General features: G+C 43.3%; 1 protein-coding gene across 1 annotated transcript in view; it reads left to right on the forward strand.

Annotated features, from left to right (window-relative positions):
* KDM4B (lysine demethylase 4B) overlaps window positions 1-26,995 on the forward strand; it is an 80,827-nt gene that overhangs the window by 21,444 nt on the left and 32,388 nt on the right. Inside the window, exons 5-10 of the mRNA XM_029963878.1 lie at window positions 3,091-3,140; window positions 7,286-7,389; window positions 12,100-12,237; window positions 22,151-22,347; window positions 22,830-22,862; window positions 26,721-26,890. Of these exons, the coding sequence (XP_029819738.1) occupies window positions 3,091-3,140; window positions 7,286-7,389; window positions 12,100-12,237; window positions 22,151-22,347; window positions 22,830-22,862; window positions 26,721-26,890 (692 nt within the window). The remainder of the gene's footprint in view (window positions 1-3,090; window positions 3,141-7,285; window positions 7,390-12,099; window positions 12,238-22,150; window positions 22,348-22,829; window positions 22,863-26,720; window positions 26,891-26,995) is intronic.

Consider the following 26,995-nt stretch of genomic DNA (forward strand, 5'->3'; position numbering starts at 1 on the left):
AACCCAAAACTGCCCCTGCCAAGGGGTTGAAGCCTCAGGCAGTTCTCAGTCCAACAGTCCTGACACATCCCAATCCATGGAGACTGAGTCTGGTTTGGCCAATTGATATAAAAGTGGTATTTTGCTTGTTTTGAAGTCTTTTTTTCCTTCTCTGCCCTTGTCTTTGTGGAAAGCATTTGTCTGTGATCTGAATGGGACAGAGGAGGGGAGGAGTTTTACACGTGTCTTAATTTTTTAGTTTTCTTTTTCAAGGTTTTCATAGGGCAGAGGATTTTTTTTTGTATTTTCCCAGAGAAAATACATTTAATATTTTAGCCAGGAGATTTAAAGAAAAATAACCACCAAAAAAAAAAAATTGTTAAAGCATTCAAAGCTGTGCATCTAGAAAAGGAAATTCTTGGCTGTGCTTTTGCCTGGGGGTTGTCCCTGGAATTAAAGCTTTGCAGTTGAGCTGAGCCCCAGCTGTGGGGGCTGAGCCACACCAGGACTTTTGTCCCCGCCACGTGCTGGATGTTTTTCCCACTGGAAGCAGGAGGACACCCAAAAAATTTTATTTATTGCTCCAAAACTGCAGCAACTCCTTTGACTGCAGCAATTCTGAGTGTTTGAATTGTTGTCCTGCCTCCCAGTCCATCAGCTGATGTGTAGATGGAGCTCAATCTGTGCCACACGTTCCCAGCCTTCTGTTCCTCTTGCTGGCTCCAAACAGCAGCCCAAATTCTGCCTTTATTGCCTGTCTCTGTGTAAATCACTCAGATCTGTGAGCAGAACTCAAAGCACAATTTGACCTACTTTGAATCCTCTCCTGCTGTTAATTTTGTGAATCCTCTAAAAGAAGTGCAGAGGGGGGGATGTGTGGTGGGCTCAGCTTCCTAAAGCCCGGCCCAAACAGAAAAGGGAGTTTCTAAAATGGGGGTCAGCTCTTACCACTCTGTGCTGGGCTGTTTTCATTTCTCTATTATTACATATAGTTCTCTTTTATAAGCTGGAAATTCCTCCTCTCTGGCTGGTTTCTATCCAGGCAAGTCCTTTTTCTTTGTCTCTCCACGGGCTGCTCTCTAAAGCCTGGCTTGGCTTTTTGCAGGCTGCAGTTTCAGATAACACAATAACCATGTTCCAATGTATTAAACTTTTAACATCCTCAAGATTCAATTAATCTTATCTTTACAACTCCCAATTACAGGCACTAATTAAGTGAAGGTTGCATTGTAGACTGGGGATATTACATTAATCATCAGCAGCCTTGTAGCCATAAATTAGTTCTTTCCCAATCCTTCAGCATTTTTCCCAGAAGGAATGGAATGTCTCATTTCCCTGTTTTAAGGGACATTAATCCCACAAAGGAGCTTTGGATCGGGATTAGTTTTATCACATTTATGTAAGTGATGAATGGTCTTTGTAAAATAAAAACCACCAGCTTTGTCCCACACAAATGGAATTGAATTGTTTTGATAATTATGCAATTTAAGGCACTGTCAAACTTTGGTCAGGGGATGTTGGGAGTCCATTGCTGGATTTATTATTTTACAAGATTAGGGGCTACACAGTGTTTTGCCTGAAATTTTTGTTTTAAGCCATCAGTTGAAATCAGCTTAATGTCTAAATCTTGAAGCCCCCTGTGTTTGATTTCTGTCCTGTGTTATCCTCCCAACCTGCCAGGCCACAGCAGGTGCATTTTGATTTTGTAATACAGGAGAGATGGCTTTTATCTGCTCTTCCTTATGTTGCAGACTTGAGTTTTAGACTTGAAAATCGAGGAGTTGGCTGAAATTCCTCTCAACTCAGGTGTATTTTGAGCTCTGTCCTAAGCAGAGCAATGTGTGCACCTGCTGCTGAGATGGTGCAAATTCCCCCCTGCAATATCCTGTTTGCAGCTTGTTGTAATGAGGCCTGATGGCTTTGACATCTTTATTGGAAATAGCAAAAATAATGCATTTTTTATTGTTCTCTTTGAAGAGAACTTATTGCTGGCAGTAAATGCCATTCTCCCAAATGTAAATTCTCAGAATTCTCCAGCACCAAAAGCAGGGAGAGCCACGTTTCACTCTCTACACTGTGTAACCAATGATTTACAAATTTCCACTGGCAAGATTATGTGTGGCATCATGTTAGACACACTCAAGTATTTATCATTTCTCAGGGTATTTCCTTCCCTCCTTAGAACCTGAACACATAAATCTCAGTCACCTGATTTTTTTGCTCCTGTGAATATTCAAAGCACTGAGGGAACTGAAAGCTTTTGGAAGAGAAAGGAAAGTGCTTTTTGGACACGATGGTCACACACAGCTCTTTGGCTGTGACCTCTGGGACTTCAGGCACTTAATTGTTTTTCCAGTTTTGTGTTCAATAATTTGCACTCCAAAAAAAATTTCAGCCAAATCCTTTTGCACCCTTTTTACCCCTAATCTTACAAAACTTTAAGAAGTGTAGAAGTTTGTTCTTTGTACCCTTTAAAGTTGTTTTTCCTCAGCAGGCCCTTCATTTTCATTCACCTCATTGAGAAATTATTGAATGATTTAATTCCATTATTCCCATCAACCAATAAAATGCAGCACAGACATAAGGATTGAGCCGTAACTGCTTCAGCCATGGGGAAGAATATTTACTTTTTGGAACAAAATGAAAACTATTTGCACAGAAAATAGTTGTATTCCAAAGCACGCAGACCCTCCTTCACACCTTTTTCAGCCCATCCAACATTTGTTGCTTGTTAATCTTCAGCACAATTTTATTTTTGCAGATCTGTTTCCAATGGAAAACACACCTGCTGTTCCCTGCACTGATTTATTTCTGGTTTTCCAGTGCTGGATCATCACTTTGTCTCCTCAATTTTCCTTCTACCTTGTGAAATCTTGTGATGCTCTTTTAGAAAATAACACACCTCTAAGGAGTTTTATTAAAATCCAGGGTTTCTCCCATGCATTGTGTGTTCCTGGTGCCTTTCAGGGGTATAAAATTTGGGTTTATTTCCAGGCAAGGTGTGCTGTGCTGATGGTTATTCCCCCACTCATTCCTGGACTTTTTCTTTAGCTGGTTTTTACATTGCAGACTGCTGGTTTTGGTGTTTAATTCCCTGTTAATCTCTCCCAGGTATGCCATCCCTCCGGAACACGGCAAGAGGCTGGAACGCCTGGCAAAAGGTGAGCTTGGGGTTCTCAAGGGATTGACAAAGAACTGGCACTGAACTGACTGTTAGAATTTCCTCTTACCAAGAGCTGCTGGAGGAACCTGCTGCCTTGGTGGAGCCAAAAAACTTGGCAGGGGCTTTTCCTTTCCTCCAAGTCTCTGTTTGTGGCACACCATGACCCCGACTAAAATTGCTTGGAAAAGCCTTAAGTTTTGAGGCATTGAGACCAAACCCTTCCATGGCTGGGCAGTGGGTTTAATCACAGAATTCCAGAGTGGTTTGGGTTGGGAGGAATCTTAAAACTCATCCAGCTCCATCCCAGGAACACCTTCAACTATCCCAGGTTGCTCCAAGCCTCGTCCAACCCTTGGACACTTCCAGGGATGGGGGGGCCACAGCTGCTCTGGGCAACCTGTGCCAGGGCCTCCCCACCCTCCCAGCCAGGAATTCCTTCCCAATATCCCACCTAAACCTTCACCTNCTCCCAGCCAGGAATTCCTTCCCAATATCCCACCTAAACCTTCACCTTCATGGACAATGGGGATTTGTCCCCACTTGTGTTGTTCCAGAGGTGTGAAGTGCAGCCCGGGGCTCTCCTGGTTCTGCAGGGACAAGGGGGGCAGGAACTGTTTCTTCTGACACTCCAAATGTTACATCTGCAGTCTGGGCAACTTTATTATTATTAATTATTTTCACCCTAAACTAGGGAAGTGCTCAGAAATTCAGCAGCAGCTTTATCATCACACCACGGAGTGTTAAGGGGTTGGAAGGGACCTTAAAGCCCATCTCATTCCACCCCCTGCCATGGGCAGGGACACCTCCCACCAGCCCAGGTTTCTCCAAGGCCTTGGACACTTCCAGGGAAGGGACATCCACAGTTTCCCTGGGCAACCTGTGCCAGGGCCCCACCACCCTCACAAGAAAAACTTTCCTAATATCCCACCTAAATTTCCCCTCTTTCAGTTTGTGCCTGTTACTCCTTCACCCTCTACTGTTGTGTATTTGCTCATTTTCCTTCTATTTTAGCCTAATCCTCCTTTATTTTCGGTGCAATAAAGACCAAATTAAAAAAAAACAACAAACAATGAAAGGAGAAAAAAAAAAGAAAGGGAAATGCAGGGGAGGGGAAGGTCAGAGTTAGTTTGGGCTGTGGTGAACTCCCACCTCTCAAGCTTCAGGGGAGATGTCTGGCTGCAGAAATCTCTATTTTTTAATTTTTTAATTGATGTTGTTGCTATTTTTGGTCACTTGCAAATGTTCCTGGAGCTGCCCAGCTAAAAACAGCTCCTGACCCAGAATAATTAACTCCAAACCTCCGGGGTTCATCTCCAGCCAGGCCAAGGGGGATGGTTTGAACCTGGGGGGGAGTGAAAAGCAGGCAGGAAAATCTGGAGGGCCCTGTTTGGATTCAAAAGAAAAGACGTTCTGAGACTGATTTTCCAGCAAATAAGCAAATTCAGTGTAATGCCATTTCCTGCTGACAGTCTGACATTTGATTGAATAAAATCGAAATAATTAATAAATAAATTAAATAAAAATTAAAAATATTAAATAAATAATAAATTAAATAATTTTAAATAAATAAATAAAATGTAAAAATAATAAGAAATTATTATAAATAATATAAAATTTAAAATGAAATTAAAATTTTATTTAATAAAATAATAAATAAAAATAAATAAATAAATAAAATAATTTGAATAATAATAAATAAAAATTAAAAATAGAAGAATAAAAATTAAAAATATAAGAATAAAAATAATTAATATAATAAAATAGCATAAAATAATAAAATAATAGCATAAAAATAGAATAAAAATAATAAATAGAATAAAAATATGAATAAAAAGAGTAAAAATAATGCGAATAAAAAGAATAAATATAAAAAATCGAATAAAAAAGAATAAAAATAAGAGAATAAGAAAAACGAAATAGTAATAAATAAAATAAATATATGATAAAATAATCAAAATAAAAAGAATTAATATAATAAATGGAAATACAAAGAGTAAAAATAATCAAATAAAAGAATTAATATAAAAATGGAATAAAAAGAATAAAATAAGAGAATAAAAAGAATAAATGTAATTATAAAATAAAATAAATAGAATAAAATAATAGAATAAAAGAATAAATATAATAAAATAGAATACAAAGAATAAAAATAATCAAATAAAAAGAATAAATATAAAAATAAAATAAAAAGAATAAAATAATAGAATAAAAGTAATAAATATAATAATAACATAAAAAGAATAAAATAATAGAATAAAGTAATAGAATTTTAAAAATAATTTTAAAAGGAGAGAGTGCCAAGGGGTTCGACTGATTGTGTGGGATAAATGTAGAACAACTGGGCATGAATTTCCTAGGGCAGGGCAGTGTTGTGTTCCTGTGCACTGAGCTCTTTGATCCCTAAAACCAAATAATATTAGAACTGTCTGCTGAGAAATGGTGCATTTCAAAGCTGCACTTCAGTCATTTGCCAGGTTTTAACAGATAAAAAGTGATTTTTCTAGGAAGTCAGTCAATCCAGAGGACTTGTGTTCTGCAGGCTCTGAAATCCCCCCCAGCTCTGACAGAACTAATAATTAAGTTTCTTGCTGTTTGTAACTAATTTTTACATATGATCGATTTTTGGACGGTTTGTGACGTAAAACCAGAGGGAAATTATCAGTGACCTGGTCTTTATTTTGGTTTTCTGGCCTGTTGGAAGGTGGGAGGGGGGATGTTTTACAGCTCCAGGGAGGCACTTCTGCTCCCTGGCCATTCCCTCTGTCCTCCACATCCATGGGCTGTTCCAGGGACAAGTTTACTCTGGAGAAACGAGGGTGCAATTAATATGGAAAATGAATAGCTGAGCTGGAAATGGGCTCCCTGGGAGAGCTGTGGAGCCCAGGGAGAGCATGTTAATGTGTTGCCATGTTATTGGTGCTAATCACTTAAAATGGGCTTCTTTATTAGTGGCTTTAATGAGAGCCACTTAAACTGTGCATTAAAAAGAGGGACTGCAGAGAGGAAGGACAGGCTGGGTAGCAGACAGTCATAATTTTAATTGAAATGCTTTTAGTACAAAAAATGTTAAGAAAACCTGGAATCCAGTAATCCTTTTCTCTTTCCGAAACCCTTTCCATTATGTCTCATCAATGACTTTTGTTTCCAGAGCTTGGCTTATTTATTTTCCTAAAGGGGGATGAGTTTGAATCCCTGTAAACACACAACTTGTCACTGAGTCACCCACTCGGAGGGGAAAAAACGTGATCTTGAAGGAAATGGGGTTCCATTTGTTGGCATCGAGGAGTTTATTCAGTTTTTACCACCATTTTTAGTGTTCTTAATTATTTGGGGTTGTGGATCCTGTAACTGAGGTGGGCTTTGGTGGTGCTGAGGTTCTGACTGGGTCAGGTCCTGCTGTCTCTGCCACTTCTTAGTGACCACTGACCGTGTCCCTCCTGCCACTGCCTGGGAGGGAGATGTTTTACTTCCTTTATTTTCCCTGAATATTAACATTTACATGCTGATTTTTCCCTTCAGGGAGTGGTCTGTAGGGCATATTGCTCTGGAATCTAACAAACTGTATAACTTTCCCAAGAATATTCCAGCAGCCCATCAGGAGAGGTATAAAAAGGGTGTGGGAGTGCTTGGAGTAGATGGTGCAGGCTGGGGCTTTTTCCTTGTCTGTATTCAGAAAAAAGGGGGTCAGGGTTTGGGGTACCAGCCAAAATCTAAGAGAGATAGGTTATATTTCTTAATTTTCAGGGGTTTACTGATATTTTGGCCAAGATACTTAGACAGAGAAGACTTAGATGCAAACTCTCATTTTGAAGGGAATTCAGACTTGGGTCAACACTCTCAGGGACAGGGGGAGATTCTTGAGGTGTCCTGTGCAGGGCCAGGAGTTGAACTCAATCCTCTTGGGTCCCTTCCAACTCAGGATATTCCATGTTTCTATGATTTAGGTGTCTCCATGTGCAAGTTTTTGTCACAAAATTTATGCAATATTTTAAAAAACATGCTAATTCCTGCCATCCTGCTTGTCTGCTTTTGTTTCATCTGCATGAATAAGGCAGATTTTCATTTATCAGCTTGTCTCTGCTTAACAAATCCATTGGATGTGACACCCCTGTAGTGATATTCCTCCTTTGAATGTCTCCACAGGATTTTTCCCAGGAAGCTCTCAGGGATGTGATGCTTTCCTCCGTCACAAGATGACCCTCATTTCTCCCTCCATCCTGAAGAAATACGGGATTCCCTTCGACCGGGTACGTCCAGGGATGCAGGGAACACACTGGCAGGGTGCTGGGGTGCAGAGGGCACAGCACCTCTCTTTTGAGGGAAAAATTCCCTGGGGAGAGATTGGTTTAATTTCTAAGTGCATTGTTATGCTGAATGTATCCCATTGGTTCAAACCAGGAAAGGAGCATTTGGGTTTTTGGCTGAGACACCGTGAAGTGAAAAAAAAGCTTCCACTGAACAAACTCTGGCAATTCAGGAGCCTCTCAGGTAGGGAGAGACAGGCTAATCCAGATGTTCTGGCTTATCAATCATAGAATCATAGAATCAGCTGGGTTGGAAGGGACCTCCGAGATCATCAATCCAAGCCTTGATCCAACCCCGCTGTGGTTCCCAGCCCATGGCACTGATGCCACATCCAGTCTGTCCTTAAACACCTCCAGGGATGGAGAATCCACCCCTTCCCTGGGCAGCCCATTCCAATGGCTGAGCACCCTCTCTGCAAAGAAATTCTTTCTAATATCCAACCTAAACCTCCCCTGGCACAGCTTCAGACCCAGCCCTCTTGTCTTGCTGATGGTTGCCTGGGAAAAGAGACCAACCCCCCCTGGCTCCCCCCTCCTGGCAGGGAGTTGCAGAGAGTGAGGAGGTCTCCCCTGAGCCTCCTCTTCTCCAGGCTGAACAGCCCCAGCTCCCTCAGCTTCTCCTCATAGCACTTGTGCTCGAGGCAGCAAAGCTCTTTGGTGAGTCAGGAACACTTATTTTTTTCCTTGTGGATGCAGCAGGAGCCCAAACTGGACGTGCTGGTTCCCTGTTGTGTAAGTGCTCTAAGCCTGGAAGGATCCCTGAGTCTCTTAAACCTTCTTTTTTCAGCTGAGGGGTCATGTTTGTTTGGTATGATCGTTTTAATGTGCTTATTCTTAAAGTCTTCTGAAGTAAATCTCCTCAGCCAGGCTTACAGGGATTTGTATCTGGGCAGGATCAGTCAAACCTCTGCTGTGTGTTCCCGGCACACGGAGCCCGGCCTGCCTTGGGATGTGGGAAGTGTCAAAGAATTCCTGGGCCAAACTGATCTCACAGAATCCCACAGTGGTTTGGGTTGGAAGGATCCTAAAGCCCATCCAGTTCCACCCCCTGCCATGGGCAGGAACACCTCCCACTAGCCCAGGGTGCTCCAACCTGGCCTTGGACACTTCCAGGGATGGAGCAGCCACAGCTTCTCTGGGCATCCTGTGCCAGCCCCTCCCCACCCTCTCAGGGGAATTCCTTCCCAATATCCCATTTAAATTTCCCCTCTTTCACTTTGAAGCCATTCCCTGTGTCCTGTCCCTCCATCCCTCATCCCAAATCCCTCTCCAGCTCTCCTGGAGTCCCTTCAGGCCCTGGAAGGGGCTCTCAGGTCTCCCTGGAGCCTTCTCTTCTCCAACCTGGCCTTGGACACTTCCAGGGCTGGGGCAGCCACAGCTTCTCTGGGAATTCCATCCCAGTCCCTCCCCACCCTCCCAGGGAGGAATTCCTTCCCAATATCCCATCTAAATTTCCCTTCTTTCACTTTGAAGCCACTCCCTGTCCTGTCCCTCCATCTCTTGTCCAAAGTCCCTCTCTACCCTTCCCCATCCCTTTTGCATCATCACCTCTATATGACCATATTTTTCCAAGAACTCTCACATTCTGTTAATTATATTTTTTAGGCATAGTTTAATCAGAGTTAATCCACCTGAGACCTCTTTGCTGAGCCTGCTGATTCTTTGAGATGGAAGTAAAAGATCTTGGCTCTTCTATAGCATAAAAACCTATGAATTCATTCAATTCACTGCTCCAGGGACTGTTTGATTTTTCCTGGGAGGGGTTATGATAAATGAAATTTGAAATGGGATCATCTGGCTCATCAGATGAGCTTCCATGGACCAATGTGGTGCTTCTGGTTCAACATCACTGCCTGGACTTGGCCTAGTTAGTTGATACTAAATTGTTCATAGAGAACAACAAACCATTTTTTCCCTGTAATTCCATTCAGTGGAACCTGATTCCCAAGTGGGAAAATACAGGTACCTGCTCCACAGAGTTGAAAAGATTAATGAAAATATCTAATTTGAGGATCTTGGCTGTGCCAGAGGTTGGAAAGGGAAGGAAGTTCTTGCAGGACTAAAATCTATGTGTGCTGTAGGTGGGCAGATTCTCCTCCAGAATAAACATTATTTTATGTTTGTTTTTCCATCTGTCTGAGGAAAGTAGCACTGACTAGTAATTTTATATTTATATATAAATATAATCACTAAGTGATTTCTGATCAATAACCAAGCAGGGGCAGCAAAGGAGTTTGTAAAAAAAGGCAATAGAAGGAAAAACTTTCCTTCCAAACTTATTCCAAGTCATCTTTGCTGAGCTGTATTTGATAGGGATGGGCTTCAAAGTGGTTTAAATAAGGGAGTTGCCAATTTATTGCTTGGTAAAAAGTCTTCACCTGCTGAGTGAGGTGTCCCTCTCTGAATCTTGTGATTTGTGACATGAAGGATGTTTGCAGATTGATGGCTGGTGTCTCCTTCATGCTGGGCGTAAGTAGTTGTCTTAATGCTATTTTTTACCAGTGTACACAGAGGACAATATTAATGTCAGCACCAAACTTCCTTTTTTAAAACAAGTTACTTAAATATAATTATTATACCATGTTCCTTAAATATACTTACATAAAATTATTATAGCATGTCATTTAAATATATTAAATATAATTATTATAGCATCTTACTTAAATATAACTCCTAATCCTGATTTATAATGTGTTTTTATGATAATTACTGCCCTGGAAAGCTGTTTTTAGGTGTAAAAAGGTGGAGATCTCTTCAGTTTGAGCAACCTGTGTCTGAAGCCTCCTGTCCTGAAATAGGAGCTTTTGGAGGAGGATCACTGTTATTCACAAACAGGGAACAAGTGCCATTTTTTTCTCTGGGAATAGAGATAGGAACCCTCCATCTGAATTCCTGGCAGATTTCAATGAAGTGAATAGGCAGCATTTATAAATCTCTAGAATGGTGTTCTGGAAAAAAAAAAAGAACCAGATCAATGCGAGGGCTTTTTAATAATTAAAAATGTGTATTTCTGTAATCTCCTATTGATTTCTCCATTTATTCCTCAAGAGCTTGCAGGAGTCAGTAAATTTGAGGCTTTCTCCATGAGTGGCAGTTTGTGCTGGCTCTCCTTCACTAGTTATTACTTTTCTGCATGGCCTATCCATCATCTTGAGGGCTTTCTAATTTATTGTGGGCTAATGTTGACAGCAGTGCCAGGGCTGACACACACTGTGGGCTCGAAATGAAGACACCAGGATGGAGATTTACTGACAGAAACATAATCTTTGTGTCTTTTGGAGTTACAGTTGGAGCTCTGCTGGGATTTATGGAGGGGATGGATGGGGGGATGCTCTGGGTGAAGGCTGGACTTGAGCAACTCCTCCAGAAATCCTGCAGGAGCTTCTTGTGTTATCACAGCAGATTTTAGTACCTATTTTTTAATTATTCTATGAATGTTAATGACATCAGCAAATTCAGATGTTGGCCCAGCCAAGTGAAAAGTGTTTGAACTTCCCTCTGTTTCCATTTCCCACTTGGGCCCATCCTTGTGTTTGGAAGTGCAAGTCCTCTGGAATCTCCAGGCTCTGGGCTGGGAGTTATGGCTGGTGGGAAGGGATCCCAATGGAATTGCCTGGCATGTGGCTGCTGGGAAAGGTCTGTCAGCACTTCTGGCTTGGAAAGGCAGGGAAGGTCCAGCTTTGCCTCTTTGCTAATCCATGGAAGGGAGGTGCTGTCACACACCTGCTGAGCTGGGGAGCTGCTCCCAGCCCACTCTGGTACATCCAGTTTGCCCTCAGGAGTCATTCCAAACTCTTTTACAGTTAAATTCCTTGTTTCCCCAATGGCTTCTCTGCATAAGATGTAAAAAGAGGATTTTTTTTTAGAAGCATCACTAATTTATTTGGCCTCTGGTTCCAGCTGTAGAGTTTAACCCTTTTTAATGGTGGCCATAATGCTTATTGTTGTTTAATTTTAATAAAGCAGAATCACAGAATGGTTTGGGTTGGAAGGGACCTTACAGACCATTTAGTTCCACCCCTGCCATGGGCAGGGACACCTTCCACCATCCCAGGTTGCTCCAGCCTGGCCTTGGAGACTTCCAGGGATGGAGCAGCCACAGCTTCTCTGGACAACTTCCAAAGCAGACAAATGATGGGCTGTAATTTTTAAGGTGTTTGACTTTTGGGTGAACAAATGGGAGTGAGGCTGATAAATGTGAGTGGGGGAATAAATCCAGGGAAAGGCAGGAGGTGCTTCAGTAGGACCCTGCTGTTTAGAGGAGGGAAATCCAGAGTTCTTGGCTCCTCTGGCCTGGTGGTGGGAGTGTGGGTTTGGACCTGCCATGAGCCAAAGAGGTCACAGTCTGAGGATTTATTGATCTCTTGGAATGCTGCAGCCTGAGAGCCTTTGAACTAGAACCTGTGGGTGTAAATAGTTCAGAGCTTGTGCCCTTTCCATCCACTGTTCTGGGTTTTTTCCTTAGGAGAAATCCTTCAGTATTTTTGCAGTTGTCCAGGAATTATTCCAGGTTTAACCGGGAGCTGGCAGTGACTGTCCCACTGACCTCTGGATTGAAAGGAAGAGATTTAACTGGTGGATATTTTAATAGGTCTCTGTTCTGTACATGAACTGACCTGTGGGGTGTCTCCTCCTTTTGCCTTTGTTTTCCAGATCACCCAGGAAGCTGGAGAGTTCATGATCACATTCCCTTATGGATACCACGCCGGCTTCAACCACGGCTTCAACTGTGCCGAGTCCACCAACTTTGCCACTTTGAGATGGATTGACTATGGAAAAATGGCAACCCAAGTAGGTGTCAGTTGGGATGAAGTGTTATTTAAAACCCCCAGCTCATGAAATACAGAGGAATGAGAGAGGGAGACTTCAGGACAAGATGGGAAGTGCCACTGTGATGTGCTCTGTCACCGTCCCCTGGGGCTGTTTTATTCCTGTTGGTGGTTCCTGTCATTCTGAGGGTGTAGTGAGGACTTTCTCAGCTGCTGGGTCTTACAAACACCTTGTGAACAGGTGCTTTGCAGGTTGGTAATTCAGAATTAGTTTTCTGATGCAGCCAAACTGCATTTCACAGTGAGTGGGGTGACTGATGTAACCGAGTACAACTCATTAGGTGCACACTGGAGGGGAAGGAATAAGCTGGAAATACTTTTAAGCTTTAATAAGACTATGGTAATAACATTCTGAAAATACCTGAATTCCTCTAATCTGTGCACTCAAGTTGCATTTGGAGAGGAGAGTCAGGCTGAAATATGTGGTTATTTCTCATTAGGGCAAATTTCTGTTATGTTTTGTTACTTTGGTTTTGCAACAGCACACCTCGTACATTTTCCTAGAGTCTGCATTTTGGAGTCTGGAGAATAACTGATCAGCAAAGCTCATTCAGTGAATCTGTGAATTTTTAAATTAGGGATCAGTTCCACACAGGGCAAAAGAGAAATGAATGCAGAAGGGGTGGCACTTGAAAATTGCCTTAAATGTTCCTTTGCAGAAAGACTCAGTTTTCCCCCTAGAATGGCACTTGTAATATCTCTCCTTCACTTCTTTTTCTTCCATCAACTCAGCTTGAGTCTGTAACTTTTGTAATGCAGCCTAATGCTTTCCTGTTCTCCTAAAATAAGCAGATTTTATTATTTCATTGGGTCCTTAAAGCCCATCCAGTCCCACCCCCTGCCATGGGCAGGGACACCTTCCACTAGTCCAAGTTGTTCCAAGCCCTGTCCAGCCTGGCCTTGGACCCTTCCAGGGATGGGTCTTCCATTTGAATTTGTTCTGGAGTTAAAGGAAGGGTAAGAAAAACCTTAAACCATAAGAAAAAACCTTAAAAAACAGCCAAGCAAACTTGGTTTAGAAATGTAAAGAATGGTTTTTGTGTGCTGTGACCTTGTCTGGCAGGTTTATCTGCAGCGAACGGTCCTGGTATTACACCCCAGAAACTGGAGTTTTATCAGGGAAATTCGGGCAGCCCCTTCACTACAGCAGCTCCAGCTCAAATATTAAAAGCAATTTTGGGTTCAGCCATGTGTTCCCAAACAAAGTGACATTTGGGAAGTGCAGTTTTAGATGGAGCCTCCGTGCTCACATTGTCGAGCAGCGGAGCGTGAAATTACTGAACAAGCAGCAGCGAGAGCTCCGAGCAAAGCTGGGCAGAGGAAGGGGAATGTGGAAGGAGATGCCCAATTTATTCCCCCTGCACTCAGTGCCACTTGTCTGTTCTGAGCTTGCTGGTTAATATTGCTCAAATCACGTGTTAATTAACCCTTGGGTGGCTGGGTGTTGTGCTCCAGGTGAGGGGTGAGTGTTGGCACACCCTGAGGGCAAAAGGTTTGTTTAAATCTCATTTGGAGTTAAACAGGGGCTTAAGGAAATACCAGCTGAGGGTGGAAACTGGAGCTGCCTGGTGTTTGTGGGGAGAGAATTCGTGGGGAGAAGTTCTTCCCTGGGAGGGTGGTGAGGCCCTGGAACAGATTCCAGAGGAGTTGTGGAAGGGTCCCAGGCCGGGTTGGACAGGGCTTGGAGCAACCTGGGTTGGTGGAAGGTGTCCCTGCCCATGGCAGGGGGTGGGACTGGATGGGCTTTAAGGGCCCAATAAAACAATAAAATCTGCTTATTTTAGGAGAACAAGAAAGCATTAGGCTGCATTACAAAAGTTACAGACTCAAGCTGAGTTGATAGAAGAAAAAGAAGTGAAGGAGATATTACAAGTGTAATGTCCCTTTAAGGTCCCTTGCAAGCCAAAGCATTCTGGGATTCTGTGACCCTCCAGTGTGTGATTTCTGTGCTCTCAGGCACAATTAGATTATCCTTGCCCACATCCAGCAGGTTTGGTTTTTTCCTGGTCATACACCCCCTGATCAAGTTCTTGGGGAGTCTCAGCTGGGCAAAGCTCTGCAGGAACCTGCTGTTCCTGCACTAAACCAGCTGGCTGGAGGTGATTCCCTCCATTCCTTGGGTGATCAGCTGGGCTCTCTTGTCCTGCCAGCACTTCTGAGATTGGTGACAAGGCAAGGTTCATAATTAGCCACTTTTACTGTTCTCCTGGACATCATCCTGGGGAGGAAATTTGGATTCTGCTCTACTGAGGGCGATGCACGTCAGTGGGGTGGTGAGAGAGAGGGAGGGAATGGCTCACCTTGGAGAAACTGTGCTAATTCCCTGCCAGATGAGTGGAATGTTCTGAGCACAGAGAACCTGCCCAGGCTGTAAAAAATACAGAATAACCAGCCTGAAGTGGAAAGATCAGCTTCTGAGGTGCTGGTTCTGCTCCAGTTGTAGAACAATTGTCAGTATTAGCTAAAAAATAACAATGGCTGCAGAGTTTCTGGGGAACTAATTATTTCTTTTTATTTTTGCACCCTGAACCTGCATTCCTTTCTGCATTCCTGCTTTTTTGTTTCTGAAGGCCCTTGGATGCCACCACAGAGGATTTTGGAAGCTGTGTCTTTGACCTTACAACCCTTTTAAACCCAAGGGGTTCAGTGAAATGTCCTTCCCCAAGTCGAGGTGGCCTCTAAATCTGCTGTACAAAAAGCTCCTTTCTTTTTATATAATTTTGGTACAATTTGAGCAGAAATTCAAGTTCCCAGGTCAGCTTTTCAATTTCTTTTGGAAACTGGACTGGAAATAAGTGGATGGGAGGGGAATAATTCCTGCACAGACATTCCTGGATAATTTCTGGGTTCCTGTCAACACTTCCATACCTTCATTTACCTCCAGGGATACTGCTGGAATTATCTATTTGATATAAAATAGGGTCAAGTTGCCCTTCCTTCCCAAATCTTACATTTTAGGTTCTGAAATAAGTAGCCTTTATCTCATCCCAGGCAGTATTCCCATAAAACCCTCCCTACTCTGCTGCTCAGTCATTTAGGGAAGGGGAAAACAAGACTTTTCCATTTGGATTTTCCTGATCTACAAAGGCATCTTCAAAACAGGGACCTTTTGGATCTCAGCCTGTGCTATTTTACGTGGCTTATTGCTTCTAAACCTTCTCCTCCCTTGCTTTAATATATATATATATTTATACTATTGAAATAATCTCAAATTTATATGTGGAATATCAGTGATTTCAAGTTGTCTGAATTGAAGCTTTCTTCTTACTATTCAGATCTTAGTAAAACACCAATATTTCCCAAGAAAATAAAATTTGTGAGGTGTTTTTTTTGCAGAAACTGTTTGGTAATACTGTAAAATTGCTCCCCAAAATAAGAGACATCAGAATTGTATTTTTGCATCACTTTGTGTCTGTGCCTTAACTGACTCTAATTAGACCTTTTTGAGCTTAGAACACATAAAAAAAATCTATTATGAAATAGCATTTCCATAGTTTATTTTTGTCAGACATTCAGAATTGCTCTTTTACTCTAATTAGACCTTTTAAGCTTAGAATACATTAAAAAAAAAATCTATTATGGAATAACATTTCCGTGGTTTATTTTTGTCAGATGGATTCAAAGTTACTCTTGTACAAAATCTTCCACCTTTTTTCCTACTTATTTTCTTGTATTATTTGTAAACACCCCTAATACCTCACTCTGGGCAAAGCACTGATTCTGTGCAATAAAAAGGAATTTTTACAGGCTTTTTCCTGCTGAGGTGGAAAGGAGATGGTTATTTTTTTTTTAGGGACTGTCTTGAAGCTTTGTGTTATGAGTTGTTCTCTGAGCTCCTCTTCTGAAGGACTGACTGGGACGTTCTGCTCATGATTTCTGTTAATGAGGGGAGAACACTGAGAGTTCTGTCAGCAGAATAAATACCTGGAGGTTTCCAGGACTCCAGTCCTTGGGATGCTGCTGGAGCAGATGGATGAGTGTCAGCAGGTACCTGGCCCTTCTGGATGTCCTGCCCTTGACAAAGGGCATGTGAGAGACTGGGTTTAAATCCAGACTTACATACTGTTGTTATATATTTTATATTATATATTATAAACTGTTCAGGACGTTGTTCACAGGGAATGGGACAGGGATGGGGACAGTGGTGGCTTCAGGCACCTCAACTCCCTCCTGCTCAGAGCTTGGCCTAACCCTGAGCACTGAACTGGGGGGTTTCAACAGATTATTTTAACCAGACTAGGTCAGGTTTAAATTCTCCTCAGCCTAATTTACCTGAGCTTAATTACTGCAAGGTGTAAAGGATGCTCTGTTTTTAGTGCTGCTTAGTCATGGCTTTTCCAGCCCAGGGGGACTCCTGTTCTCTGGGATGGGAACTGCTGATCTCTGGGATGGGAACTGCTGTTCTCTGGGATGGGAACTGCTGTTCTCTGGGATGGGAACTGCTGATCTCTGGGATGGGAACTGCTGATCTCTGGGATGGGAACTGCTGATCTCTGGGATGGGAACTCCAGAGTGGGAATTGCTGATCTCCGGGATGGGAACTGCTGATCTCTGGGATGGGAACTGCTGATCTCCAGGATGGAAAACTGCCCTGAACCCCTGGAGTCTGATGTTGCAGGGCTGGCACAGTGTCCCAGTCCCTCCCTGGGATTTCTGGGCAGTGTGGGTTGTGTGTCCTGTGCCTGCAGCAAATCCCCCTGGGAAGGATGTGCTCCCTGCAGCTGATTCCCTCTGGTTCTTCCTCACAGGAGTCCCAGCCCCAATCATTCCCATACCAAGGGGCATCTGGCTTTGGAGATGAACCATAGACTGTGTCAAAAGCACTGGATGAAAGTCCTAATTTGTTTATCCCTTGTGCTGGGATGAGTCTGTCAAAGCAGGAAGGAGCTGGTGCTTCACTGACTTCTCCTCTTGCAGTGCTGCTGTGAGCTCTGAACCTCCTCCTGTGCTCTCCCAGCCTCTTCAGAGACACAGAACTCAGGTCCCTGTGGAGGTGATCCTCCCCCCTGCCCCCCTGTTTGTCTTGTGTGTCCTGGAGATGGATTCAGGAGCATCCTTACAGGTGTAATGGAATGGTAAAACATAAAGAATTCCGGCAGAGGTTGCAAACAGGAAAAAGCAGAAATCTCCACATCCTCTCCCAGCAGAAGCCTGATTCCCATTGGGATGGGTTGTTATTTTGTTTGCCTGCAATGAAACAAGTCACACAGCATTTATATCATGTCTTAAACCAGAATCCTCTTATTAGGAGTGGGATGAGTCTCACTCCCCACTTACCACTTACCCGACTCCTCTGCCCACAGAAATCCGCCTGGAAGCACGTTAAGGAAGCAGGCAAGGAGAAAGTGTGCCCTGCAGCCAGGGACCAGGGGGAGTCCATGGAAATCTTTGCCTAATTGTTTTGTTTATGAAGCTCTGGGAAGGGTTTCCAGTGGGTTTCCTAATGAACTGGTTTGTTGTTGAGACGCTGCCGGTAATTACGCTGCAAATGGGGGGTCAAGACTCATCTTCCTCCCCACAAGCTTTCAACTACCAACCATTAAACACACAAACTCTGCAGCTGAGGTTTTTCCTTCTTCTCCTCCAAGTTTAACTCCTTATTTCCTTGCAGAATACCTGCCATTCATCTTTCAGGCTGAGGGGAAGGAAAAGGAAAGCGGAGCCCAAACTGGTTTGTTCCGTCCTATTGGATGAGCCTGAACTAGATCTCAACAACACACCTGGAATATGGTGACAAACTGGATTCCTGCTTCAGAATATTGTTCTGGGAGGACTCTACGTTTCTCCCAAAAGCTGAAACTCTCTGTTTTTTCCTGGAAATGCATGGAGAAAAGCTTAGGAGTGTTGTCTGCCTTAGCAATGTGTGTTCCTGTAACACACAGTGAGAGTTTCTCAGCTGCCTTTTGAGCAGAACCATCTCTCCTTCCCAGGAACTTGCTTTTAGGCTTCATTGTTAGGAAAGGCTGATAGAAAAGCTTTAAGCAAAGATTTTTTCTCTGGCATTTAATAGCTGTAAGAACTTCAACTCTGAGCCTGGTGGGGTTCTTTCTATTTAAATTTCCATTAAGGCAAAAAAGACTCAGCTGTGTCTTATCAACTGATTTCATCTAAATAAGAAGGTTTTTTTTCCAGCAGAGCCAGAGGTGCCACTTCAAATATATAATTTTGGGGACTATGGAAAAGGCTTATTTTACATTAACTTCTTATATGTGATGAAAGTGCTGAGGTTCAGTTTAGTGTTAATAGCTGGGAATTGAGAGAAATATCCTTAAATAAATAATGCTGGTGGTTGAAGTTGAATTAGTGCATTTTTCCATATATCATTTAATTTTATTACTTCAAGGAGACGGTAGTTTTATGTGACTGTTATTTTATATAGTTTTTTATATTTTATTTGTGGTTTTTTATGGTAGAGACTACTGCAAATAAGATAATGGTTGTGCATTCAACAGCCACAAATTTCCCACTATCAGTCTTGGAGTTAGAATTGATGGGACAGGTCTCCTGGTGTGGTCACACATTTTACCACAGGCTCCAAATTCGAGCAGCAGATAATAAAATAATAAGGAGAAGAAGAATGTTGGGTTTCTGGGTTGGAAAAGGGGCTTAATGGTGCATTTCCTTACAGTATTTTTCCATGGGCTTGGATTGCAAGTTGCCTTTGCATGTGCTTATGGTTAGCAAAGGCATTGACTCATGGAAAAGGAGAGGGGAGGTTGGGAAAAGCCTTCAGAAGATGAAGCAAGTCAAGTTCCTGCAGATTTGGTGACTGTGGAAAGCCTTGTCTTGTTGCTCTTGTTCCCCTGTGACCAAAGCCAAAAAGCCAACTCGAAAACCGGGTTGATTTTTAGTTTGGATTTTTTTTTCCACTCCCATTTTCAGGACTTGCAGCTGCTCCTTGGAGATGCCAGCTATGAATATTCTGTTGTTGACTGTGTTGTTGGAACTGTGGCTCTGCCAGCCCTGCTGCTCCCAAGGAGCCTGGAGTGGGGGTCTGGCTGCCAACTGGAGAAGAGACGGGATGAGACTTGATTAGATCCCAGAGTTCCTTGAATTTCTCATTTGGACATGGAAGGTGGATCCTTCATGTGGCCATTTCGTGCAGGGCTGTGCTTTGGGTGATCCAAATCACCCTGAAATCCTTCCCAGGGCTGCTGGTCTGTAGGAATTCTGTGAATTCCCAAACTGGGGCTTTGGGGTTTGCTTTTGGCTCACGTAGAGAAAACGAGGTTTTGTGTCTCTCCCTAACGATGGTGTTTAAGTGTAGACATGTTCAATTTTATTCTTTTTTTTTCCTATAAAGTTTAATCATAGTGGGATATAAAAGTGTTGGAGTTTGAGGGAATATGGAAGGGATTTGTTTTGCAGAAATTAGGATAGGGTTAGACAGAGATGGGGGGTGGAGACATAAAATCTGTTAGGAAATACGTGTGTTTATGACCACAGTTAAATACTTGGAAAGAAATATAACTCTGTGTATGTGGAAGGGGGAAGGCAATATGTGGAACTGGATGTCATTGCCAGGAAACACAACCTTGCCCTTTTTGTCCTACTCTAATGGATTGGGGCAGGGAATTAATGGCAAAGGCAATTTCTTGCCCTTCTCTACCCACAGTCTCCTCCTGATCCCCCCGTTGTCCCTCTGCCACCCCTCACACCCACATGCACAGTCCCTTTTCCAGCTGTATTGGAAGCATCTGCTGTATCAAGCAGCATTTCACTGCTGTCTGAGGGGAGGGGATGGAAAAATCTCCTGCCCATGATGGGAACATGGAGATGACACAACTGCAGCAGCTGAGGAAACAAAACCGTGCGGGCCGGAAGAAGCCCCAGAGGAAAGAGGCTTTGTAAATTATTCATGCCTGCTGGTGTGAAAGCAATAGAATTAAATCAAAATTGAAGGATAAACATACATCATGGTAGATTTGTGTAAAGAAAGGAATTCAGCTACTGCAGAGGCCTCTGGGGGGGTGGGACGTGGCAGATGCAGCCCACGGAGTCAGCGCTCCGAGAGCTCGGCGGGTGGGCTCTCCCTAATCCTTGTGTACACTTTTTGGGAGACTCTTAAGCTGCTGGTGGTTGGAAACTGCTCTGGAGACCTTTAGACCCCTGTGCCTTGGGATTTGCTGGGCTGGATTTGAAGGCATGACATGTGTGAGGACCTGTTGGTTCCGGGTCAGCGTCACAAAATGGACCTGTGTTCCCCTTTTAAGCCGTTTTTCATCCTCTGTGGAGGCTGAGGAGGTCAATCCCCAGAGCTCATTGCTGCTGTGTGCTGGGGTTGCTCCTCTGTGTTCCTCTTTGTAGCCCTGCACAGGTGCTTTTAAAATTTCTGAAGGAAAAATGAACTGAAAATCTGCTCAATCCAAATCCCTTAAGCCAGGATTGATGGAGGTGCCGCTGGGAAGCTCCTGCCCGGGCTGGAATTTGAAGCACAGGTGCCATCTGTGTTTTCCTGCCATGCTTTGGCCAAATTGCATTTCCAGCCTTTCTGTCTTGCACTATTTTTCATGAAATGAATGGAATTTTCCTGAAAATTCCTGTCCATAAATACTCCTTCCCACTCGGGTTACCGGAGCAGCAGAAGCAGCCAGAGGTCCTTGCAAAATGGAAAACAGGAGTTGGGAGGAAGTGGGATAGTGGAGAACTGTCCAGAAAGGCTCTTTTCTCTCCCTCTCAGTGGCTTCTTAACTACAGCCATAAATCTTTTAATAAAGGTGGTGAAAAGTGAAGGAAGAAAGGGAGAAACAGGTTTAATTTCAGGCATTTCTGTGAAGAGAATGGGTAGAATTGTTTTGAAAAGGTGTGAAGGAAGGGTGAAAAAACCCCCAAACCCGTCCTGCAAAGTGGCTCTGATTACCTCAACCTCAAAGTTGAAACTCAATTTGGTGCAAGTTCACCCCCTGCCAAGCTTTGCACCTTGGAGCAGGACTAAAAAGGGGCTCAGCTGCTCACAAAAGCAGAGCTCTGGTTGCAGCCCCCAGAGCCACGAGGGCATTGAGGGCTTCCTGTGTCCTTTCCCATCCTCTACCTTCCTTTGATTAAGTTTATAAAGACTAAATGCCCATTCACACTGAGATTGGTGTCCAGGGTGAGAATCCCCTGGGTTTCATCACAGCAAATGGATATATCCAAGGAAAACCACTTGGGAGTAGCTTTATGTTGGCTTGTGCAATGGCAGGGGTGCAGTTCCAGGTTAGTTTTAGTGAGCATAGGCCAGTTGAGATGAATAATGCCCATTTTCTCCTACTGCCCACATGCTTTAGGTGCAGGTTGGACTTGTTGTAGCTTTATTTCTCAGCTCTTGCCCAGGATTGATGTGCCATGTCATGATGTGTCATTATGAAGTTTAACTGCCCTGTTCTCCAGGTTAGTCTTTTGTTCCTCTAAGGCTTTTTTTTCCCCCAGTTATGAAGTGATATCAATAATATCTTTTCAGCCAGAGACAGGCTAATGGAGGGGACATGGGTGCCAGGTCACACTCTGGCCTGGTCTGGATCTGACAAAGTAATTGCTGTCTAATGACTGCAGGACAGTGGATGAGCAGAGTGTCAGCCACCAGAAAGCCTGTTGGTGGCCTTAGAGGGAGAACAAAATGCTTGGAAAAAGAGTCTTCAACTCCCCTTGGAGAGTGTGGCAGCTTTGCTGCCTCTGCTTTGCCAAGAGCAGGTGGAGTTGATGCTTTCCATGGAGCTGGAACACCCAACAGCCATCAAAGTGATTCCCAACATTGACCCTTCCCAATAACCCTCTGCAGGCCTTACAGCCAGCACTGGGGAGGGTTAATTTACCTCTGGAGAAAGGGAAAATTTGGCTGAGGAGGTGAGAGAAGTCCCTCAGAGTGACGTGTCCTGTGTTGGGGGGGTCTCTTGCAGTGCACGTGCCGCAAGGACATGGTGAAGATCTCCATGGATGTGTTTGTGAGGGTCCTGCAGCCAGAACGATATGATTTATGGAAACAAGGCAAAGACATTGCTGTCCTGGACCACATGAAACCCACAGCTCTGACCAGCCCAGAACTGGATGCCTGGAATGAGACAAAGGCAGAGCTGAAGGCAAAATTGCTCCGCAGGTAAAGAGAAAACAGTTGTCGTGTCTGAGCCCTTTGATTCTAATTGCTAAGATTTTAAATGCTATAATTCTTAGTTTGAGATAGTTCAAACTCTCTTTTTTTTCCCTTTCTTTGTTCTCTTTATACAATACCTCTTGTAATTGTCGTGGGTAATGTGTCCCTCATTGTTCTCTTCCCTTTAAATGTTATAAAAGCACATATTCTCCAAAGTAGGACACCAGGTGCCCCCTCACATCTCATCTTCTCCTGGAAGACAAAAAAATCTATGGTAAACATTTAGAGCTTCACTTATCAGAAGGCAGGAAGGGAAAAAAAAAAAAAAAGCCCCATTGGTTGCAAAAGGGATTTTATGCATGCCTTTCTGTGCTTCCTTTGATCTGTCTTAATTTTCTCCAAGTCTGTGGGTTTTGTGTGTTAACAGCATGCTTGGAGTGGAAAATTTGGCATGCTAACCTTTTCCTGTTGGAATCTTGCTTTTATAGGATAGGAGATGAGGAAGAGGACAACAAACACCGGTAGGTGACTTCCCTCATCACCTTCAATCACTTCATTCTTTCTCCTGTCAAGTTTTTCTTAAAATAGTAACTCTTGGAGGTGTTTGCCTCTTTTTCACTGAGTATTTTCACATCACCTTCTTTGAAAGCCCCCAGGAAATCTCTGGGCATCGAGGTTTCTCTTGGTTTGGTGTAGTTTTTTGTGACCTCTTGTGTCATTGGAGACCCTCAACTCTGGTTTTCATTCTGGAGTTAATCTGCTGAACTAGCAGGGGGGTGTGATGATAACTGGTTGTGGATGAGGGCAACTCATAAAAGCATAAAAATGCTGCTGCTGACTCAGAGTAGAATTGAACTGGAGGGGTTTGAACATTGGCTGGTGGTGGGAGAACTTCCCTTCCTCCTCAAGCTTACTTGAAGAATGAGATTCTGTATTTTAAGGTATTGAGGTAAAGTGTGTGCCCTTCCATATGCTCCCATATCCTACTTTCTTACATCTTTCTCATTCCACTTGCAGTGCAGCACATGGTTTCTTTCTGCTCTCATCTAGCATTTGTTGAATTCCTGGTTGAGAGCATTGGCAGGCTCTGGAAATTGTGTTGCTTCATCCACTTGTAATATTCTGCTGGTAATTTCAGTTCCAGTATCACTGCTTGGAAATCCAGGGGAAAAAAAAGTGTTAAATAAGTTCCTGGGGCCATCTTTGATGTGGACTCTGAGTAACAATTTAAAAACCTAATAACTGGACGATAGCTGATGTATTTAGGCATTTTATCAAAGAAAGAGACACTTTTAGTAGTGTGTTATCTTTCTTTCTCCATCACTGCTGTTCATCTTCCAGAAGTTTCAGTCACCCAGTGAGCCCTGGACTGGGGCTCCTGTGACTTGTGTTCCCTACATGAAGTATTTTGTCCAGTATTATTTTACAAATGCTGAAATGGAAAGGTGTGTTCCCCACTAAATCCATGCTCCCAAAGACACAATAAATATGGCATTTGGCAGATGTCTGACCTCTGCAATATTGCTCTGCCCCAGAGGTTATATTCCTAAGATGTTTGCAGCTATTCCTTCTATAATGAGCTTCAGGAAAAGCAGTGCAATCTCAGTCAGAAAGTTGCCATTTGTGCTCTCTGGGCAATGACTGAACTCCAGTGGGTCCCTGGAGCTTTTCCTTCCTCATCTGGAAATTGGGAATCTCTTTGCTGCCTGTCACTATTAAGGGTTACTTATATATATAAATATTTGCACAGTGTAAGGTACTGTATGAACACCAAGGATTATTTTCCCTCAGCAGAGAAGCCTCTCTCTCAACCTGAGCCTATTGCAAAAGATCCAGGTACATTTTTTCCTTATCTCTTCAGTGTTGCCTGGATTATTTCAGTATTATCCTGAAGCAGTTTTGAAGCTGTTCAATACTCCTTAGCAGTACATTCTCTCCTGTGCTTATGTCTTTCCAAGACATCATTTTACTTGAAGCCTGATTTTTCTCAGCAGGATGGAGGGAAGGGATTCACCTCTGCCCAAACCTCTTCACAGTTGTAGCTACTTAATTTAAGTCACTTTGTGGTCTGTTCTTCAAAGAGTACAAACGCTGCTTTTTTGTCAGCTCTCCTGGAAAATGGAGCTTTTAAACTCTGCAGAGATGTGTTATTTCTTCTCTAAGGTCAGTCAGACTTAGTTACCTTGAAAAACTCAACTTTGTTTACTTTGTGGCTTCAGCAAGAGACTGTTTTTAGTCCAGTCCAGTCCCCAACAGCCCATTTCTGGTGTGTGAATTCTGGCAGACCCAGAACAGCTTCACCTGGGAAGCTGCTCAGCCTTCAGCCTGCAGTTCTGGAAGCAGTTTCTTTAAATGTAGAGCTTCCTGCCTCTCTTCCCCATAACTCCAGAGTGAGAAGAGCACTGCCAGATCTTTTTTTTCCTTTTTTAGCTCCTGTGAGTATTTTATCTCCTGTGAGTATAAAGCTTTGTGCTGTCATTATTACCTGGCATTTCCACCCCACAGGAATAAAACACCCTTTCCTAAAACCACCCTTTGACACCACTCTGATGCTTTCTGCAGCTACAAAAAAAAGTTCCAGCTGCAATGACAGAGTCTCACAGCTTTATTTTCTCCTCCCACCTGCCTTTCCTCCCCCTCCAGGGAAGGTGATGTGGACTTGGAATATGGGTGAAGAGCAAAGCTGATCCTTTTGGGTTCAGCTCTGTGTTCCTGCTAATGACTGTCTTGCAGGTGTGAAGGCAACATCTATACTTGGAGAGCCACCATATGCTCAGAGTCTGGCAATTAGAAATCTCTGTGCATATGGATCAACCTGCTTTTCTATTCATCTTCCATCTCAGGTGGAAGTTTTTTTTCTCCCTCCTTTGGCAGTTACCTGATTAAGGGCCCTTAATTCTGTTGTGCTGCAAATCTAATTAGCAGCTGAATTTCTGGGCTCCAAGGATGGGAAGCTGAATTTCAGCTTTTCTACATTCTTAGGCAGTGGTTGTGTTTGACTGTTTGTCACACACCCCCCCCAAAAAAGTGTCTACATGCTAAAAATGGGGTAAAAATGACAAGTTTCTGGATCAGCCTCTTTTGAAAAGAGAGCATGTTAGACTTAAACCCAAAATTCAAGGAGCTATTGGATGGGTTCTGTAAAAACATTGGACTGGGACTGGCTGGGATGGAGTTGCTGGGAATTGTGGCCACACCAGTGCTCAGAAGGCTCTGATGGTTTTGGTTTCACTGGCACAGTGTCAAGGCTTTATTTTCCCCCCCCTCTGTGGGGTGGGTGAGAGATGGGGAGGGGACCCAGCTGGGACAGCTGGCCCAGAGTGGCCAAAGGGAGCTCCTGTGCCATAAAATGGGATGGGGAGCAATAAAAACTGGGGGAGAGGAAGAAGAAGGAGGGGTTTGGCTTCTGGGGTGGGGGTTGTTTGGAGCCTGGCTGGGCACTGCTCTGCCTGGGGGACACGGTGAGTGCATTTCCTGGGCTTATTTCTTTCTCTTTTCATCCTTCCCTCTTTCCTTCACCTGCATTTGTCTTGACTTACAAGTTTTCTGGCTCTTGTTCTTCCTGTTTTCCCCCCCTGACCCTCTTGAGCAGTGGGGAGGGAGTGTCTGGGTGGGTGCTTGGCTTCCTACTGTTCCCAACCAAGAAAAATATCATCCTGACTTCTGAATTTGCATTTTTCTTTGCATTGTGGCTGCTGTAATCTCTTTTTCTTAGTGGCATTGACTTTAAAAAGAATGAACAGCACTGCTATTGGCTCATTAGTATTAGTCTGATCATATTAATACACCTATTTTTTAGTTAGATTTCTTCAAGGCCTTGGACCTTGTGAATTATACCACTGAATAATCATAGTCTGCCTATTGATTTTGCTCTGAACATTCATTATGGTGTGTTTTTTAGGAACTGGCAGTGCTGGGTAATGTCTCAGAGCTGGGAGATGATGCTTTGCAGACTTCCAGCAGTTTGCCAAAGGGAAGCACGGCCAGAATGAACTGAAATAATGGAATGGAGGCAGTGGATGAAAGAGAGATTTAAACAAGTTTTCATCTGTATTTTGAAATACAAGCAAAATAGATTTAAAACCACAATTAAAATCACTTTGACTGCAGCTTGTGAGCTTACATTAGTGATGGTGGGAAAAAGCTCTTCAGGAAACCCAGACAATTAATGGCTGCAAGAATGGATCTTAAATGTTGTGTTATGCAAGGTTCATCTGCTCCCTTTCAGATATCTCCTTTGCCCTGTAGCTATTTTAACTACCTTGTGTTTTCACTCCAAAGAAGATCCTTTTGTTTTGGGTTCGGCTTTTTTAAGTCAGTGATGGTTTTCTGTATTGAAGGCTGTGCTTTCATGTCAGATCCCACTTTTGTACTTCCAGGTCTCACAGAAAAAGGAGTCAAAACAGGAGACACAAAACAGAGGATCAGAAGTCTCTGGGGGATGTCATGGCCATTGAAACTGCCCTGGAAGACGTGAAAGTAAAAGAGGAGCTGAAAAGAGGGACAGACCTGGAGGAAGAGGAGAGAAGCAAAGGGATTGAGGGAGAAGGTGAGGGCCCTGCTCACTGGTGGTAGTGAAGAGTTGGGGCAAGTTATCTCTCTAAAAACACCTCTGTAAATAACTTCTGTGCTGCTGTTTATTTCTGTTGAAATA

This window comes from Manacus vitellinus, unplaced genomic scaffold, assembly GCF_001715985.3.
Source record: "Manacus vitellinus isolate BGI_N305 unplaced genomic scaffold, ASM171598v3 scaffold_64_pilon, whole genome shotgun sequence".
NCBI classification, from domain to species: domain Eukaryota; kingdom Metazoa; phylum Chordata; class Aves; order Passeriformes; family Pipridae; genus Manacus; species Manacus vitellinus.